The sequence below is a fragment of the Chiloscyllium punctatum genome, chromosome 45 (genome assembly GCF_047496795.1).
Source record: "Chiloscyllium punctatum isolate Juve2018m chromosome 45, sChiPun1.3, whole genome shotgun sequence".
Taxonomy (NCBI): domain Eukaryota; kingdom Metazoa; phylum Chordata; class Chondrichthyes; order Orectolobiformes; family Hemiscylliidae; genus Chiloscyllium; species Chiloscyllium punctatum.
Genome location: NC_092783.1, coordinates 35,127,712 through 35,149,479, shown reverse-complemented (window position 1 = coordinate 35,149,479; position 21,768 = coordinate 35,127,712). Strand labels below are relative to the sequence as shown.

At 38.7% G+C, this 21,768-nt stretch overlaps 1 protein-coding gene across 1 annotated transcript in view; it reads right to left on the bottom strand.

Moving 5' to 3' along the window:
- The window catches only part of LOC140467277 (diphosphoinositol polyphosphate phosphohydrolase 1), a 78,960-nt gene that overhangs the window by 24,528 nt on the left and 32,664 nt on the right, over window positions 1-21,768 (bottom strand). The window contains exon 2 of the mRNA XM_072563530.1: window positions 6,344-6,454. Within this exon, the coding sequence (XP_072419631.1) occupies window positions 6,344-6,454 (111 nt within the window). The remainder of the gene's footprint in view (window positions 1-6,343; window positions 6,455-21,768) is intronic.

Here is a 21,768-nt window from a genome sequence, read left to right as displayed (position 1 = left end):
GATAATGGGACAGGAAGACATTATAGATCTAAAAGAATACAATAGAGAATTTACTCCCATGCCAGATAATACCAGGAAAATGGATATGAATAAAAGCTTGAAAAATTAAATCATTTTAATTAGAAGAGATTCAATAAAGGCATGAAAAGTAATGGAGCAGAGATTTTAAAGTATTTGTTCTTGTGATGAGAGTGTCACCATCAAGGTCATCATTTGTTGCCCACCTCTAACTGTACTCAAGAAAGTGGTGGTGAGATGGCTTCTTGAATTGCTGCTGTCCATGTGGTGTAGAAACACCAAAGGTGCTGTTTAGGAAGAGTGTTCCAAAATTTAGGCCCAACCACAATGAAGATGTAGTCCCAAGTAAGGATGGTGTATGGCTTGGAGGGAACTTGCCCATGGCGGTGTGCAGCCCTTGTACTTCTGTAAGGTAGAAGTAATGAATGGAAGATATTGTTGAAGGTGCTTGGTGAATTTCAGGACTGTACTTTGAAGATGGTACAACTTGGTGCCACAGTGCATCAATAAGGGAGAGAATAAATGTTGAAGGCAGCAAAGGCAGTGTTGACCAAGTGAGCTACTTATTCTTGAATGGTGTCAAACTTCTCCAGTGTTAGTGTTGCAATCATCAAGCAAAATGGAGATGGTTATCGGGTGACACAAATGTCACTTGCGACTTATCAACGCAAGATTGAATGTTGCCCAGGTTTTACTGCGTAGGAGCACAAATTTACCATCTGACAAATCGTGAATGGTGCTGACCATTGTGCAAACATCTCCGGTTCTGAAGCAATGTTGGAGGGAGCTCATTGACAAAACATGGTGAGGTCTCCAGCAATGCTGGTTGATTCTTAACTGCACTCTGGGCATTTAGGGATGGACAAAACCTGCAGGCCCAGCCAGAAATGCCCAATCATGTGAATTGATAAAAATGTGGTTGGGCCTAGGATATCCAAAACATTTTTAGACATGTCCTAGAGCTGTGATGATTGGCCCAAAATCACAATCATATTCCTTTCGACTCGGTATAACTCCAACCAGTGGAGCAGTTTCCCTCTAATTCTCATTTACTTCAATTTTAATAGGGTTCCTTAACACCACATTCAGTTAAATGCTGCTTTGACATCAAAGGCAATCACTCTCATCTTACCTCTGGAATTCAGCTTTTTTGTCCATGCTTAAACCAAAGTTGTAATTATGTCTGGAGCTGAGCGCCCCTGTAGATAAAGAGAGATTTCCAGTAACTCAAAAAATTAGAATCAAGAGAAAAATGAGAATAATTGTAAGAAATTCCGGACAGATAATAAATGAAAGTTTTTTTTTCGAGTTTCAGAGCTGTGGATTGAATCAATATAGCTAGTATCAAAGTTAACCCATTTCAACACATAGGAATAGGCTAGATTGATGGGTGCAGAAAAAGGGATGAATGGATACATAGGACAGACATACTGAATGAGGTTTTATGTCCATATTTAGGGAGAACCAAAGAAACAAGCTGGATAAGAAGTTCAAACTTTTTAATAAGTTGAAACCTCTCAAGATTCTCCTATCTAAGGTAGAGAGGTAGCTGTTAATTAACGTATAGAAATCAGTTTCTAACTCAAGGTTTAGAAACACTATCAACTAGTCAGTTGACAGGACTGCTTCCACATCAAACCTATATGAACAAAGGAATAAGAAAGAGAAGGCCATTCAGCCCTTCGACTTTGTTCTGCTATTCAATAAGATCATGGCTGGTCCAATTTTAATCTCAATCCTATTTCCTGCATACCTCAATAATCTTTAACTCTTAGTAATTGAGAATCTGTCACTGCCTTAAATATATTTAAAGAGTATGCAGAATTCTCATTTTGAGGATGAGAATTCTAAAGACTCAATTCTCAGATGTGTTTTCCCCCTTAATCTGTCTTAAGTTGATGCCTTTATTTTTAAACTTTTGATTCCTGTATAGATTCTCCGACATGCGGAAAAGTTCTTTTGACATCCCATCAAGATTTTACATGTTTCAATCAAGTCAACTCTGAGTTTTCTGAATTCCAGGCCTAGCCAATCAATGCTTTTCTCATAAGGCAATCCGCTCATTCCAAGTACTGTACTAGTCTATTAAATCTTCTTTGGACTCTTCAAATACATTTACATTCATCCTTAAGTACAGTGAGCAACACTATATAAAGTTATGATTTCGAGATGCCGGTGTTGGACTGGCGTGTACAAAGTTAAAAATCACAACACCAGGTTATAGTCCAACAGGTTTAATTGGAAGCACACTAGCCTGACGAAGGAGCGCGCTCTGAAAGCTAGTGTGCTTCCAATTAAACCTGTTGGACTATAACTTGGTGTTGTGCAATTTTTAACTATATAAAAAGTTCTCCACTTACTGCTATATGCTGGTTGGAATGACTTTCCATTTCTAACAAAGGCATTGATTTAATACTGAAAGAAAAAGTTTTTTTTCCCCAATAATTCATGAAGTTCAGTGTGATGACAAAATTGGCGATTAACTCAGTGTAATCGTGGGGGATGAATGTCTGAAAATCATGCTTTCATTAGTTTAATATTGCAATACTATGAGTCAGAGTCATAGAGCTGTACAGCACGGAAACAGACCCTTTGGTCCAACTTGTCCAATGCCAACCAGATATCCCAACCTCATCTCATCCCATTTGCCAGCACTTGGCCCATATCTCTCTAAAGTTGAGTGTGGTGCTGCTTGAATTTAAATGGATGACATGGTGTAAGACTTGTGCTGTAAATGCGATATTTCACCCATTTATCTCCCATAATAACTAAAGCAAAATTCAACTGAAAACCCAGATTATATAACACAATGAGCAATGACAAAATTAAGAACTGCACTCACACTGCAGTCAGTTTATCCCTATATAATGAGCCACTAGATGTCATAATTCAGAGAGAAAATTGAATCACATTTCATAGTTAATTTTGTCCAAATAAAAAGGGGGTTAAAAGTGTATGTAATGTAATTTCCAATGTTGATTTATCCTCTTCCACAGATCTGTTCTAAGAGAGTACAGAGAAAGGGTTTAACTTTGGAAATAAGAACATGGTAGAGCACCTACAAATCCGGCTCCTGACGATTCCATTAGCTAGGTGATAAAGAGGTGGGCATGAACAGCTAAACATCATTAACCCTTTGAATGCTGATGATCCCATCTCTGCTGTACAAAGGGCATGATGCATTTAGTGAAGTTGTTACCATGCTGAAGAGCAATCACCCAGTGTTGAATCCTCAGTGCCTTGGTTACCGCCAAGGCTTTGCTTGCAAGCAATTAGATGTCAACAGGACACTTTAGATCTTAGTGGAGCTTTCTTTTTCAGAAGAGTTGGCTAATTGCATCGCCCAATCACAGCTCCTCCAACACTGGTTCAAAGCGAGTTGGATCCTTGTACGCACTAATAGCAATTTTGATTTAGTCAGACAAAGTCCTCAAGCACCATACCTTCGCTTTGATTTTCTTCAAAGTCATCATGAACAAAGTGACTCCAATGAATAGTCATTTTTGAAATCATTTTCTCTTTTTTGGTAGAGGGGACTGGCAGTGGATTCTGAAATGAATTGCCTTTGGACATTTACAAGGTTTCATATAGAAAAAGAAGTCAAGGGAAAACAGTCATACAAAGAGAAACAAAAGAATCTTTCAAGGTTGAAGATCTTTACTAATCCCTTTGGTGGCTTCTGAGGTTGACAATTATATGAGGACCGTAAGTCTTGTCCAAACCAGATGTCATTCTTTTATTTTTCAAGTTAGGTCTCTCCACCATGAACATTGTGATCAGTAATGACTGCAATGAAGGATCGAACAACAAATGCAAACGTTTATCTGTCACCATGGTGACATCTTGTTCGTTGTGTCACAGATGATTGTGAACTTGAAGGATATTTCCTACAAAGCATCTGCTCAGGATTTTCCCAGATAAAATGAAAATTCTAACTTTTCAGGTCACACTCAGATGTTAAGCATTAAGGAAGAAACAATAACATAAACTAACTTGGTAAAATTCCTGAATGTCAATATAAAATTTCAAATGGGAGTATGCTAGTTTGACAGATTTTCTAAGTATTCTAACCAAAAAAACTTCCATGTCATGAACAAACAAATATAGGGAAATAGTTTTCCTCAACATTGAAAAAGGTTAAAACAGATAACATACAATAGTGATCATTTGAAATTTATATTAGGTTAAATACCACAAATGTAGAACCACAAATCCTCAAAGAGGACATAAAATATAAACTTTGGCTGAAAGGTTTGTCAGCAAATTTGAGCTTAAATTTAAAAATTGGCCTAACCAGAACAGAGGGGACACGAGATTTGAGAAATCCAATTCAAAGTTTAATAGATAGGCCAGATGGGATAGTTACTTCAAGGCAAGCATCTGTAATATTACGCCCTTGCTAGTTTCTAGAAAGTATCTTTTGTCTCAAAGTCTAACGACTTCTAATTCCTCATTTTCCTGATAAATAAACTTGCCATGCAGACCCATTTATCCAAATTTGCCTGGAACTTTGTAGACAAGTGAAGTAGTAGCCAGTGGAGTTACACTAGACATGGTTTATTTCGAGCCTGAAAGGAGGTATCAAGTCCAATAAGTTAAGTGCTACTGATTTCACCAGCGTACTTTTCAGCAAGTCATGTAGACACAGAGTTACTTTAGATATTTGTAGCCGTATAATCCAATATCAGTGTAATCCTATTCAGTAAGAGGAAGAATAGAAAATAGCATGCACCAGACAGAATAAAACAAGTGAAGTGGAAATCGTATAGAAGTCTGTGACAATATCTATATCGAACTAGAATGTAAGTCTTTTGAAAAACATGCAAAACATTCTGCTTGAACCAACGAAAATAAATCTTGTTGCAATGATTCGCTATCATTTTCAATATCAAGCATGGAAACTGTGCAAGATGTTCTGGGAGAGAAATGTTAACTCCTTGCCCGAGACAGTAAACACAGTAGGTTTGTGCACAGTCTAACTCAGTTGATCTCAGTAGATAATTAAATTAATGTCGTGCATAGCAATGTATTTCAGTAGTAAAAACCCAATACACCATCAGGACATTTTCCAAGTGTCTTTTGCAACTTTGAATTAAATTTGACTGCCATTATCTACAGCATCTGTTTAAAAACATACATTGGGATGAACACAAAATTAGAAAAGAAAATATGACAAGTTCTTAAAGTACAAAAAAATTTACAGGAACAATTGAGACTTTAGCAAAGGGATATTAGCCATCAGGAGTGTCCTTGACACTCAAAGATAGGAGAATTACATGCTGAAGTCAACCTAAAGGATAACTATTCTTGCAATTCTTTAGACTGGGAATCACAGATGTACAGCATGGAAACAGACCCTTCGGTCCAAGCTGCCCATGCCAATCAGACATCCTAACTAATCTAGTCCCATTTGTCAGCACTTGCCTCATATCACTCTAAACCCTTCCTATTCATACACCCTTTTGAATGCCTTTTCAATGTTGTAATTGTACCAGCCTCCATCACCTCCTCTGGCAGTTCATTCCATGCATGCATCACCCTCTATATGAAAAAGTTGCCCCTTAGGAACCTTTTAAATGTTGCCCCTTTCTCTATAAACCTATGCCCTCAAATTCTAGACACTCTCCCCCCCTCCTACTCCCTCCCCCACCGCAGGGAAAACACCTTTCTATTTACCCATCCAAGCCCCTCAATTTTGTAAACCTCTTTAAAAGGTCACTCCTCAGCCTCAGATGCTCCTGGGAAAACAGCCCCAGCCTATTCAGCCTCTCCCTGTAGTTCAAATCCTTCGACCCTGGCAACATCCTTATAAATCTTTTCTCAACCCTTTCAAGTTTCACAACATTCTTCCTATAGAAGGGAGACCAGAACTGCATGCAATATTCCAAAAATGGCCTAACCAATGTCTTTACAGCCGCAACACGATCTCCCAACTCCTATAGTTGATGCTTTGACCAATAAAGGAAAGCATACCAAACGCCTTCACTATCCTATCCACCTGTGACTCCACTTTCAAGGAACTATGAACCTGTACTCTAAGGTCTCTTTGTTTAGCAACATTCCCCAGGACGTCATTAGGAGTAGTAAGTGAAATGCAGCTGTAATTAAGAAATAAATCATTTGTCAACAAATACATCTCGAAATAACTAGAAAAATTGCTATACTTCAGACAAATTTGCACAAAAGTCATTTCAATTAAGCAGACCTGTACTAAAAGAACTAGTATAAATTACTTAACTAGCAGAAGTCTGATTAACAATTAAATATTTTCAAGAATTCGCTAAGAGAAGTTTAGGAACACAACAAATAGTTGCTTTGTACATACTTCTTCACAGACTTCTCGGACAGCAGCCACACTTGGTTCTTCATCAGGCTCCATTCCACCACCTGGAACGATCCATCTGTCTGGATACCGACTGCTGCTGACCAACAGAACCTAAAGCAAAAACAAGTATTTGACTTAAGAACAAGAGTACTCTGACTTTCTACCATCTTCAATATAACTTAAAATGAATCAAACATGTCCGCACGAAGAACATAAACATAGGACAAACGCGTTGCAGGCAGAGTTCAAATAAAGGAAGGCAATACCATTTACATTTAGTCTAACCTGGAACAAACTACTCAAACGATTACCTATTAAAACAAGGATTTTTAGCTCTAGGATGTAGAAAGAGAGAGAGAGAGAGGTGTAAAAATTCAAATCAGGAAATGAGTTTAATGTCATTGCTCCATACTAACTGGGATTGACAGGTTTTCATTCTTATGTGCCATACAGTTTTGTATTCACAGCAATATTACAATTTTTAATACCAGTATTGAGCAATGTGGGGCTACCTTTCTTGTAGGTCCAGATATTGTTATTAATTATGAATGTTTCAGTTAAAAAAAAATTTTGCCATTACACCTGTCATTTTCCTTTCCCAAGTTCTAATGTCTGCTCAAACCTTATTTTTCTACTCTTAACCTTTAAATGCTGTGATTGCCAATAAAGATTATTGAAGAAATCATTGCATACAATATCTTAATTATCTTTTTTGTTGGGGAAAACAAAACCTTCCCATCCTTTACTTGATGCTTTCAGTGTATAAATGAAAATATTGGTACCCAAGCTAATCCTAATCATCTAGCCCTCATCCCAGTACTGAGCAATATTCTTTTCAAAAGGCTGTGCTGTCAGTAATTTAAAGAGATGTTCTGCGAAGTGGTCACCCAGTCTACACTTAGTTTCGTCAATGGAGACCACATTGATGAGCAGCAAATGCAGTTGACTAGATTGAGTGAGGCGCATGTAAAGCACTGCTTCACCTGGAGGATATGTCAAAGGTCGTGGGATGGTGAGGAGGGAGGAAGTGAACAGACACTTGTTACACTTTCTGCAGCCCGATGGGGTGGGACAGGGGGTGGTGGATGGAGGGGTGGAAGAGAAGTGGTTTTGGAAACAAAAGAGAACTGGACCACGGTGTCCCAGAGGGTCCTTGCAGAAGGCCGACAAGGGCATGGACGGGATTGTGCATCTGATGGTGGCATTTTGCTGGAGGTGGCGGAAATAGCAGCTAATGATTCCCTGGATGTGCATGCTGGTGGGATGTTAGGTGAAGACAGGAAGGACCTAATTGCTATTGTGGGAGGAAAGGGAGGGGATGAGGGTTGAAGTGTGGGAGATGGGTCAGACCCAGCTGAGGGCATCATCGACTTCGGTGGTGTGAAATCCAAGGTTGAGGAAATAGGTGGACATTTCAGAGGCTGCTTGTCAAAGGGTGCATCATCAGAACAGATACTTGGAGGCAGAGGAACTGGGAGAATGGAATATATTCTTTACAGGAAAGAGTGTGCAAGATGTATAGTCAAGGTAATGTGGGAGTGGTTTGGTTTGCAGTGGATATTGGTGGCTGGATGAAGAAATTGGTTGAGTATAGTCAATGATAAGATTTGAGAGTCCATTATGCAGAATGAAATTGTGAAGTCATTTGAAGTGTATGGTAAAATAAGATTGAGACAGCACTGTTACAATTCTTTGGAGGAGGTAAATGAGCAAGTTAGATGAAGTAGAGCCAGCCGTCATGATCTATTTGGATTTCCAGAAGACCTTCGACAGGAAGCTGCTATGTTGTTAGTGGCGTGGATAGAGGATTAGCTGACAGAGAGTTAGGATAAAGGGGTCTTTTTCAGGATGGCAGCTGGTGACTACTGGACTTCCACAGGGGTCACTGTTGGGACCACAACTAATTATGTTACTCCTTAGCATCTGGACAAAGGAACTGAAGGTATTATTGCCAAGTTTGCAAATGATACAAAGATAAGTGGAGGGAAAATTAGTGTTGAGGCAGCAGGCAGTCTGCAGAAGGACTTGGACAGACGAGGAGATTGGGAAATCTACTGAGAGGTGGAATACCACGCGGGGAAGTGTGAGATTATGCACTTCTGTAGGAAAAATAAAAGACAGACTATTTTCAAAATGGAATAAGTCTTCAGAAATCTGAAAGCAGAGTCTGGAAGTCCTAGTTCAGGATTCTCTTGAGGTTAACATGCAAGTTCAGTTGGCAGTTAGGAAGGCAATGCAACATTAGCATTCATTTTGAGAGGAATACAAGAACAGGGATGCATTACTGAGGCTGCATAAAGCTCTGATCAAACTGCATTTGTGGAAAATTAAGATCTGCTTTGGGACCTGTATCTGGCTGTGCTGGCACTTGAGTGTGTCCTGAGAGGGTCCAGATCACAGGACTGATCTCAGAAATGAAGGACTTGTCATATGAGAAGCAGCTGAGGACTCGATCTGTTGTCAATGGAGTATTGGAGTATTGAAGAATGAAGTGGGATCTTTCTGAAATTTAGAGAATGCTGAGGGGCTTGGATAATTTGGACTTGCCCATGATGCTCCCACTAGGAGGAGAGACTAGGACTGGAAGGGTGAAGGGATGACCCATTTCAACTGAGAGGAGAAAGTAGCTAGAGGGTGCTAAGTCTGTGAAACTCAGTGCCACAGAAAGCTTTGGTGGCCAAGTCATTGAACTTCTTCAAGACCGGCTTACAGTAAATATCTAGGTTCTTGATTAGTGAGGAGTCACGGGAAGACAACAGGAGAACGCTGTCGAGAAATATATCAGCCATGATCAAATGATGGAGCAACTCGATGGGCTTTTGTATCTTATGGTCTTATGATGAGGACAAATATTTGCTTGGTCATTCAAAATCTGAAAATGAACAAGCATTCAAAAGACTTGATTAAAGTTTGAGGGAAAAATAAACAGAGGGGAATTAAAATACATCAGCACTGATTCAATCGGTTAGCAGGGTCAAAACAGTCTCGTCTCAAGGAAATTTAGGCATGTTACGCTTTTTAATTACTCCATGTGGTAGGGGGTTCTACATTCTGTCCAATCTCCGATTTGTCCCGCATGCTTCATTGGACTTGAAAGTGCCAATCTTACATTTATGACAAAAGTTTGTTTAACTAGCTCACAACAATAGCAGTTTAAAACCAATGTCTCATGACAGAGGAGGAACAAGTTATTTCCATTAGTGAGGAGCACCAATTGCACAAGACTGTCATATATGACACCTACATTCCCTACTGACAACGAGGAATAAATAATACCATGATTGATGGATCAGCTTTGGGACACCACATCAATACACAACCGCAAATATTTCAAGTTTGCATGTCACACAATGCAAGATTGCTATGAAACAAAAAGATGGCCTGCTTCCACACTGTAGGGATTCTATGAAAACAACCAACTAACTTAACCTAATCAAAATTAAGTTATTTCAATCACAGTGAACAATTTCAAAACTAGAATAGTTATATAAGCAGCCCCATGTTCTTCTGAGAACATGGCAACTTTACCGATACATCATGGAGAAAAACAGGCAGAGAGATTGTGGGGAGACAGGAAGATAGAGAAAAGAGAGTGAGAGCGAGAGCGAGAGCGAGAGATAAATAGACACACTAATTAGTTTCTAATGGCTTACAGTAAACTCATGCAGCCTCCATTCTGATCTTGAAGTGTGCTAAAATTAGTTGAGATCAGCAAATTTAAAAAAAACTTGTTATTCAAAACTGACATCTCATGTGTACAGCACTCAACAACACATCAGCATTTAAATACATAATCCTCTCCCACGTGGCTACTGCTTAAAACACTGCTTGCAGTTCCCAGAATAGATAGAGAATGAAGGCAGTAGAGTCTGTAAAAAATGGTTAGAAGCCTTGAATTTGATACCATACTGACCTTTCAAAGTAAACTGTGTTTGTACTAATTAAAGAATACTATATACTGGGCTAAGTACACAAATGACAACTAAAATGTGAAAGAGCTGAACAGTGCCACACATTGCAGATAAAGATGATACTATTTTGTCATGTGTTAAAACAGGAAACTCAACACATCAAAAGCATGCTAATATTTGCTGTTAACATGTCCAATTAAAGTATTTGTCCAAATCCCAAACTTCTGTACAGCAAAATAAAAACTGAACAAATTACCTTTTATTTTGCAACGGACTACAAAGCCATCAACAGTAAGATTCTTATAATGTCTCAAGGGTTTAATACGCTATGCTGAACAATATCAAACTGAAATATAAACAATGTTCCGGTTTCTGTCAAGTTTCCTGCGTTCATTCAAGGTACAGAAAACATAGCATTATAGGTAGCCTGAGCAAGGAACAAAATAATCCAGCTGAGTTCCTATTCCTAGACACTAACGAAGCATCTTCCAGTGGAAGGTATCATTCAAGAGTGCTGAATCCATACAGAATCAGACTCAGCAACAAATTATGGAGGGTGATGACTGACTAGCCTCACATAAGATTAGTGTTAAGGGAATCTAACTTTGCCCTGTTCATGTAAAACACATCCCATCAGGAATCAGCTTCAGGTTAGAAGGGATTAAACTAATTGCCTAGTGTGGGAGATGAAATGAGATAACAACAATATTCATAGAGATAATTATTCTAAACATCAGAGGTGTTTCTAATACAAATATTATTGTAACTGCTAAAGTGCTATTTGGTATGTTCTGGCACATACCATCAAATAAGGTATATTTTTCACAGGGAAGTAAATGGCCACATTGAGAAAAGTATTGCAATAGTTGTAACTGTTTTGCTTCCGTTGAAATTTAACTTGCAGTCATATCATTTACCCAGCTTTAATTATGCAATAAACTTCACTCATGGGATAATATTTTGCTTGAAAAAGGTCACCATGCAAAATGCAAACTTTACCTACTGGCTGTCAACAAAAAAAACAAAATTCTAACACTACATTTATATGATTTATAATTTTCAGACTGGCTCTGGTTGCATGGACATGTATTTTATTTCTAAATCTCTCCATTTTCCTTTTCTTTCACAGTTCCAATTTGCAAATTCTTTTTATACATTCACATAATTTTTTTAAGGTGGTTTCCAAGCTCAAAGTTACTTCTGCAGAAAAGTGTTCAAGCCAAATATTTTCAATTTTGTTTTTTTCTTTTTCTCAACTACAATTAACTCAGTGCAGGGCACAATCTCTAAATAATTGGCTTTTTGAAAGAAAGAAATGTCTTACGTGATGATCAATTTAAAGTTACTTAATGAAAAATAAAATACTTCGCTATGTTGCACTTATTTTGATGTGAAACTAGTTACATAGATTTTTACTTATTGCAGCAAGTGGAATGCTTGCTACAGCTCTTGCACAGCTAACTGAAATGCCATCATAAAACTAACAGATTAACCAAATCAGGACACTTGGGTACCCCAAACAAAGGTATCAAGTCTGTGTACTGTACTCGCTTGGGTCTCTCTCAAAGCAAGGGAAATATATCAACTGGTGCCATGAGGATTAGCATTACCCTTCCTAAAGTGTAGGTATCAAGTGGCCAGTTGCAGCTGAAATGTAAACCTATCAGGTTTGTGAAACCCAGCTGCCAGGAATACCAGATTTTTTTTTAAAACCGTCTCTCTTCCACATGGCTGCATTTTGCAAGTCCAGCAAATTTATTTTTGATTTGCCACTAGCTGCATGAGATCTGCACTTTGGGAACGAGCATTTCCAAAACTTCATGGACAATAATATTAAATCATCCAGTTCATTCATAAATAGATACTGCTGGGAAATATGACCATTACTTTGGTGCATTAACACTATCCATCAACTGCTTTCAACACCAGCTCATGCATTCACCGGCTGTTTTGGGGGACAAAAATACCCATTATGCCTTCATACAGTTAACACAAAATTTGATCGATAGCAAACGATAAACCACTCACCATTTGCACAAAACAAAAAAATACTTAAATCCAATATAAAGTGCACCATATTATATCAAAGCCATTTACCTCAATAACAGGAAATAATTCACTGACTAATTTCCAAAAACTTGCAGAATTTTCTGTTCCTACAGTGCCATGTTAAATATCTCTCTAAATCCTGCGTAACGATGTTAGAAACACCAACCATCAAGTTTAAAAAAAATGCAATAACAGCAAGAATTTGATTATTAAAAATGACTCAGATTATGGGACCTCTTAGTCAAATGAGATGTTAACAGGTAACTTTAACCATATATACAAATAAACTAAACACCTTCATGATTAAATTCTATCTTTCCACCAACCTCAACTTGGTGGATTATTACCATTGCAACACACATTTATACCAATTTTATTCCAGCTATCTTTCACCACCCCGCACGATACTGTGCAACTTAGTAATTAAATCACTTGCCTGATGACCTCCTCTTATTGTCACAGTTCCAAAGATACTCTGACAGACAGCAAGTTTTTGCCATTAATTGATTTTACTACACCGTCTGCTAACAATACAGTATCTTCGGAGGTTATGATGTGGAGATGCCAATGTCTTGAGTTGTATGACACGTTTAGTTTTTACAATAAATTGTGTCCTATGATCTTGCCCCACTAGCTACCTGATGAAGGAGCAGCAGCGCTCTGAAAGCTTGTACTTCCAAATAAACCTGTTGGATTTTAACCTGGTGTTGCATGATTTTTACCTGTGGCGTTTGGGAGGGCAAATAGTGATGATCAGGCATCCATTTTGCAGAATGTCTCAATGCTATCTGCATCTACGAATCTGAGGTTTCTGAGATCCATCATTTTAAAATGCCTTGCCCACTGTGCTTTCAGAGTGAACTTCCATTTTGCAAGTATGCTGCAGTCTTTTATAAACATTGACTTCAAACTATTTCTTTATATTCTGAATACATGTTGAATGGTAGGATGTTGGGGAGCATCAAGGTTCAGTGGAGCCATTGTGTGTATATCCACTGGTCCCTTAAAGGAAGTTGGGCAGATAAATCAAGTGGTTAATAAGAATTATGGGATACTTACCTTTAATGAACCAAGGCAGAGTGTTATAGTGGAACTGCATAAAATGTTGTTTAGGTCACTTCAAGTATTGCGCACAGTTCTGGAGTCCACATTATGATTGCAACATCATCTCTAGTGCAAAGATTAACCAGGATGTTACCAGGGCTGGAGAGTTTTGCTTATGAAGAGAAATTGGATAGACTGGGGCTGTTTTCCTCAGAGCAGAGGAGAGTGAAGGGGACATGATTATACATATATTGTGTTATGCGACAGGGCCCTAGACGAAGTAGGCAGAACAAAATATTCCCTTGGTGTAGGAATTAATGACTCGGGGTATAGATTCAAAATAAGGGCAGGAAGCTTAGAATTGACATGAGGAAAACATTTTTCATCCAGATAATGGTGGTCAAGGTAGAAGCCCTCAAACATTTAAGCAGCACTTAGATGTCCACTTGTAATGCCAAGGCATAAGGGCTCTGGGCCAAATGTTAGAAATTAGGATTTGAATACTGATGTGCATGTTTTTGACTGGCACAGATTTGATGTGCCAAAGATGCTTTTCTGTGCTGTTAGATCTCAATAGCTCTAAATCTAAAACACAATATTTACAATGATTGACAGAAGAACGAGAAAGAATGCAAGGATTCTTTTTTCTTACGTTGCGTCTTTAGTGGTAAATTAACTGAAGCTTTTAAAAGGCAGTTAGATAATTATCTGAAGAGAAAAACTTTGCAGAGTTACAGGGAAAACAGGGAAGATAGGAATTAGTTCAGTTGCTCTTCAAGAGTCAGCACAGACATGGAGTCATACAGCATGGAAACAGACCCTTCAGTCCAACCAGTCCACGCCCAACATAATCCCAAAATAAACTAGTCCCACCTGCTTGCTCCTAACCTATATCCCTCCAAACCTTTCCTATTCATGCATCATATGCCCTTTTAAACATTGTAACTGTACTCTTATTTCTCAGGAAGTTCATTCTGCACACGAACCACTGTTTTAAAAAAAAATTGACTCTCATTGTCTTCTTTAAATCTCTCTCCGCTCACCTTGAAAATGTGCCCCCAGTCTTGAAATACCCCAATCTAGGGAAAAGACAACTACGATTAACTTTATCAATACTTCTCATTACCTTATAAACGTCTATTGCCTCTCAACTGCCTTTGCTCCAGTGAAAACAAGTTCTAGCCTTTCTTTATAACTTAACCTTTCCATATCCAGCAGCATTCTGGTAAATCTCTTCTGAACCCTCTCCAGCTTGATAACATCCTTCCTAAAACTGGGTGACCAGCCTCTTTCTATTAATTGCTCTGTTCATTAACTCCAGCAGTCATCCTCCTTTTTTGGAATTTTTTACAAGTTCATAAGATATGGTACAGAATTCAGCCATCCAATCTGTTCGCCATTTAATCACGGCTGATATGCTCCTCACCTCCATTTTCCTGCCTTCTCCCCATAACCCTTCAACGCATTATCAATTAAAAATCTGTAACTCCTCAAATTTACTCACTGTCCCACATCCACCTCACTTTGGGGTAGCTAAGTGCAGATTCACAATGAGGTTTCTCCTCAACTGTTTTAAATTTGCTACCCGTTATCCTAAGACTTTGACCTCTTGTCTGAGAATGCCCAACAAGTATCCGCTCGGCTTCTACTTTATGCATACCTGTTATCATCTTGAATACCTCAATTTGATCTCCCCTCATTCTTCTAAATTCCATAGAGTGCAGGTCTAAAGTGTTCAAGCAAAGTAAAAACAGATTGCCGCACTGCTTGTAAAAACTCCATAAACCTTGTACACATTTTTCTTGTTGAATCAAATGGATTCATCCTTTACTGTAATCATCCTATGATTCAAATACATTTTAAGCTGACAAGTTCCAACTTTGAGAATTTTTAAATACAAAGCATTAATTCCAAAGATACAAATGTGCTCGTTGTCTTATTGCTAAGCACTACAGAAATAATTTGCCCCAACCTTCATTTGACAAGGTTTGTCAAATTTCTCCAAATAAACACGGATATCCATGGAATTTGATCAGTGCAAAGTACTGCTTTATGATGCAGTATCTAAGAAGTCTGTGCTAACCTTGAGGTCCACAATTTAAATCAAAGTTTATGCAAATATGCTAGACTTCAACATTTAGATAAACTTGATTTGAGCTCAGTAAATGCACTCTCCATTTCATTATTTATTGAATTTGTTCCTTGAAACCTCTTTACTTCTTTTATTGAGCATCATAGAAATATTTTACAGGTTAAGAGAACAGACTTGATGTAATCAGTCAGTCAAATGTTTAAACATAAACTAAGACTGATTGATGCTGTCAACACATTATATTTCAGTCATGGAACAGATTAATAGAACTCATTCAGCATTACTTGAGTACTATGTTGCTGAATTATGCCCAAAGAACAGGACAAAACAAAAATGTTTCTCTATCTCACTTAAAACTTTTCATCCAGTTCAGCAAGTTGCTTCTGCAAGTTCTGCCCATGACTGAGTAAGTGCGCTGGGGATACAATGGACTATACTGTGAAAGTTGCAAGCAATTCACCAACAAAATGAACATCTATGGAATTGTGATTTAAAAGTCAATTTAGAGAGTGTCACCAAAGAGCAGCCTTCATGTACTGCTATACAGTCATACTACACCAGCAGTGGAAACAAATCTTAAGTTCCAAATCGTAATACTGACAACCTCTGCAGTGAAATCTTCATTTTAAAATTTTGCAAAATTCAAGATTACTCAGTTCTCAAGTGACCTGGAAAAGACTAAAAGTCTAATTGATTAGATGATCTCAGTCATATTCCAGGTAAAGAGAAATACCCATGTGTGAATACTGAATACTCTCCCCATTGAATATATAAGCCACATGAAGAATATTCAATGGGGAAATGGCATCAGGAACCATGCAGTGTCCCATGGATCGTCCTGTCTTAATGGAAGGTGGAAATGAAAGACAATGCATTAGAGCTCTGGGGGAGAAATATGGCAATTCATGTTTTACTCAGAAATTGATGGCTCACAATCAAGTGGGTAGACCTAGCTCTTAGCAGCTGGATGGGCATTGCAAATCCAAGTCACTTCTGTTTTACATGGTGCTGAGACACTTATCATTTCACTCTCTATCCATTATTTATTTAATTTCAGAGGCAGAATCAAACATTGTACTTTAGCTTTTGAGTAGAAATTTTGCTCCTTATGCCTACCTCTCGATCCAAAGTATATAAAACAACTTGTTGAGATATATCTGAAGTATTAAAATAAATTCACAGTCTGAGTCCTATTTACACCAATATAGTATTATGGGTGAATCTTGGAATTCCTATAAATGTCAGCATTCCCAACTGAACAAATCAATACTTACAACACTGTCCTATACTTCAAGATGCCAGGATTTGTATTTTTGAGTTGCTGTTTCTGTGGGCAAAGAAAACTGTGGAATCAGCAAAGTCTCATTCAGAACACTTTCAGAGGTTTTACTGAGAAATATATTGATAAAAAATGTATTCTAGAAACCACCTGCTTTCCACAGATTCAAGAACTATCTACCAACATTCTAATAATGCAATAATTAAGATCAAAGATCTAAGCCACTATTCCTTGTGTGGATTTGCAAAAGCAGATAAATTATGATTCCTTGCGCATGGACAGAACAAATAAGACAAAGCAAGATAAACGATTTGAAGGTCAAAGGCCATCAGTCCACCCCAAATCAATTTTTTTAATGAGAAGCTAATCAAATAACAAATAAACTTCATATATAACAAACTTCCCAAACATGAAACATTCTTTAAAACTATCAAAACTTACTTCAATAGGAAACATGAGGAAGATCACTCCCATTTACCAATTTTAAAGGTTTGCCAGTATCCAATAAATATGAGCACTTTCCTCCTCGATTGGTATCCAGCCATTTGCACCAATAACTTCATCAGCAGACTTGGCAAGCTAGGTATGATGCTCTCCCAAGATACCATTTCCTTTTTTTTTAGGGACCAGACCAGTCTTAGAGACATGAAAACACTTCAAGGGCCAGTTTAGCTTGTTGGTGTGTTTCATGCAGCACTGCATTAGCATAATTTCCTGCTTTGAGTCCAGATAAGACAAAGTAATTGATCATTTTAATTGTGAAAGGTGATCCAACAACACTATATTGTAAGATCAGGCCTATACTATATATAATGAACATTATTAACAGGTCTCACTGAATATAATTATATATGACAGATGGTAAAAGAGAACATCTTTTCAAATCCTGCAAAACAAGGTTCCAGTTCCATGTGATCTGACATCACTATGATTTGATCTTTACGCACAGTAGCTATTAATGACAGATTCTTTACTCCACACCACTTCCTCTCTCTTCCCTTAATACCACACCTCCCACCTTCCAAAAAGTCTTCATCCCCATTGACAATTTACACAGCTTCCAATACTTCCTACAAAGTCTGTGTTTTTCAGGCAGAATTTGGTGCAAACTCCCTGAATGAGCGCACAGTTGTTCTCGATGCTGTGGAGGTTGAATATACATCAAACGCTTTCTGAGGGTTCAAAGCCCCCATCTTGCCTGTGAGCAGATATATTGTTACAATTCCCTTCCAATGAGAAGGGTATGCTGACCATCTCACCACTGGCTTTTCAGGAAAAAGTCATGGCACTCCTGTTTTTCAAACTAACTTTGATATTCACACAACATATCCTCCCGATCATTGAAGCCTTGCAAGCAAAGTGCGTCTCAATCCATCTGAATGATAGTCAATCAGGATTAGGAAAACCATCACCTCAAACTCAAGTAGATCTTTAGCAAAACTTTTCTCATGACCTGGCTCGAAAGGAGGGGGGCAGAAGAGGTTATTTCTGCTTATACCTATGAGTAGCAAAGTTGGCACAGCTAGAAAACTATATCCTCGACACAAAATAAGATACAAGGCCACCAGAGAGACTGATGCACTTTGGCCTAGCTGTTGCAAATATCTTGATGTTCCTGGTGGATTTTTTGAAAGATGGTCAGACACTGTGCTTATGAAACTACATTGATGTCAACTAAAAGGTCACTGATAAACACATATATGTTAAGGGGTTTAGGGTGTAGGTTTGCTCACTGAGCTGTAAGTTTGATATCCATACGTTTCATTACCTGGCTAGGTAACATCATCAGTGGCGACCTCAAAGTGAAGCAAAGCTGTTGTCTCCTGCTTTCTATTTATATCTTTCTCCTGGATGGGGTTCCTGGGGTATGTGGTGATATCATTTCCTGTTCGTTTTCTGAGGGGTTGATAGATGGTATCTAGGTCAATGTGTTTGTTTTTGGCATTGTGGTTGGAGTGCCAGGCCTCCAGGAATTCTCTGGCATGTCTTTGCTTAGCCTGTCCCAGGATGGATGTGTTGTCCCAGTCGAAATGGTTTTTTTTCATGTGTGTAGCGCTATGAGGGAGAAGGGGTCGTGTCTTTTTGTGTCCACACACAGATGAAAGAAACCACCATGTCAACTGGGACAACACATCTATCCTGGGACAGGCTAAGCAAAGACCTGCCAGAGAATTCCTGGAGGCCTGGCACTCCAACCACAATGCCATAAACAAACACATAGACCTAGATACCATCTATCAACCCCTCAGAAAATGAACAGGAAATGACATCACCACAAACCCCAGGAACCCCATCCAGGAGAAAGATATAAATAGAAAGCAGGAGACAACAGCTTTGCTTCACTTGGAGGTCGCCACTGATGATGTTACCTAGCCAGGTAATGAAACGTCTGGATATCAAACCTACAGCTCAGCGAGCAAACCTACACCCTAAACCTCAACCTGAGCTACAAACCTTCACAAACCTTGCAAAAAACATACATGTTAACATTGTTCAAAATACTACTCAGGGCAGGCTCATTGCTGTAGATGTGGGTATGTTCACCAAGCTGGGACGTTGATTTTGATCCCTGTCTAGGTGACATCTTCAGTGCTTTGAAGCCTCCTGTGAAGCATTGCTGTACTGTCTCTTCTGGAATTTATTTGGTTCCTTTCCTGTTGCTAGGATTACTGGAAATGTACTTTGGCAAGCCCTGAAGCCAGAAAACATTGATCCACACAGATTCTTCAACATGTAATTGAACCTGGAGGAGCGAGGCTCCGAAAGCTCGTTTTTTCAAATAAACCTGATGCCGCATAATTTTTGACCTTGTCCAACCCAATCCAGTACATCATCACTATATTCCCGCCGCTTCTTCACTGTGAATGCCAACTCGTGAGAGACTAAGGCTGAGAAGGCCTCAACTTGTAAAAGATTTTTTCCTTTTATCCTCATGGTCTGAGCATCAGAAGAAATCTAATTCTCCATAATTGTGTCATACAGAATTAGCCACAAAATCCCTAGACTATACAAAGGATCTTTGTGGACATCTTTATGTTTAACAAGGTTATCAAATCTTCTGCTCAGTTTTAAGTTTACCACACCTAAGACATAGGCATAGAATCTATCACAAGCCAAAGTTATTGCAAGCACCTCTTTCTCAACAATGATAATGGTTATTACATGTCAATGAGAACTCTGGAAATGCTGGAGACTGATGGGTTTGATCCCTTCATGGTGAATCTGAAAACAAGACTGCTCCAATGCTTGCAGATGATGCATCCATCACTTTTATAGTTGCAAGTTCAAGATCAAGATCATATTGTGCAAGGACCTCAGATGAAATAAGCACATCTTCAATTTGGTGTATTTAGTGCTGCGTATGCTCAGTCGACCTGATCTTGTTTCGAAAATTGCCAGACTATCAATAAATTGAACCAAGTATGGCAGCTCAACATTTCCTTAAACAGTTGTAACTCCATTATACCATGGGTGGTGAAAACATGATGACTTCTGAAGGTTTGCTGTTGCCTGAACAACATGACCAAAGATTAACCGACTTTGAGAATTCATATTTGTCATTATATGACCACCAACATACTGCAACTCTCTCAGAACATGATTTGAAGATGCCGGTGTTGGACTGGGGTGTACAAAGTTAAAAATCACACAACACCAGGTTATAGTCCAACAGGTTTAATTGGAAGCACACTAGCTTTTCGAGCACCGCTCTTTCATCAGGTGATTGTGGAGGACACAATTGTAAGGCACAGAATTTATAGCAAATGTTTAGCATGATGTAACTGAAATTATACATTGAAAAATACCTTGATTGTCTGTTGAGTCTTTCATCTGTTCGAATACCATAGTAGTTTCACTTTGTTCATGTATAAACCACAAAACCTTTTTTTAAAAGTTGCATTCTCAGGTTAGATGTAACAATTGGTGTTAGCTAGACAATATGTTGAAGGTGTTAGCCCCCTGTGTTCTCTGTCTATGCCATGATGTTTAGATTGATTCTAATCAAAAAAGTGAGATAACAGCGTTTCACATGAATTTATGCAGTTTTTGAGCAAAGTACAATGTAACTCTGCAAGTACAAATTCACCCCACAAAACATATGCGGGCATGTGGGTCTGTGTCTGTCTGGGTTAGGGTTTGCAAGTGTGAGAGAGTGTGTATATGTATGCGTATTGAGTGTAGAGTGTCTTAAGTCTGTGAGGGGGTGCACGTGAGAGTGTGGGAGTGTGTGTGTCTGGGGTGGGGGGTTGTAAGTGTCTGAGAGAGAGAGAGAGAGAGAGAGAGAGAGAGAGAGAGAGAGAGAGAGAGAGAGAGAGAGAGAGAGAGAGAGAGAGAGAGAGAGAGAGAGAGAGAGAGAGAGAGAGAGAGAGAGAGAGAGAGAGAGAGAGAGAGAGAGAGAGGGAGAGAGAGAGAGAGTATATATGTGTGTGCATGAGTGTAGAGTTGTATAAGACTAGGTGGGATTGGGGTTCACAAGGAAGAGGTATTAGAAATCCTGCAGAGTGTGAAAATAGATAAGTCCCCTGGGCTGGATGGGATTTATCCTAGGATCCTCTGGGAAGCCAGTGGGGATATTGCTGAGCCTTTGGCATTGATCTTTAAATCGTCATTGTCTACAGGAATAGTGCCAGAAGACTGGAGGATAGCAAATATGGTTCCCCTGTTCAAGAAGGGGAGTAGAGACAATCCTGATAATTACAGACCAGTGAGCCCCACTTCAGTTGTTGGTAAAGTTTTGGAAAAGGTTATAATCATCGAGAAAAGAATAATTTGATTAGGGATTAGTCAGCATGGTTTTGTGAAGGGTACATCGTGCCTCACAAACCTTATTGAGTTCTTTGAGGTGATCAAACAGGTAGATGAGAGTAAACTGGTTGATGTGGTGTATATGGATTTTAGGAACACGTTTGATAAGGTTCCCCACAGTAGGCTATTGCACAAAATGCGGAGGAATGGGACTGTGGGAGATATAGCAGCTTGGATCAGTAATTGGCTTGCTGAAAGAAGACAGAGCGTGGTGGTTGATGGGAAATGTTCATCCTGGAGTTCA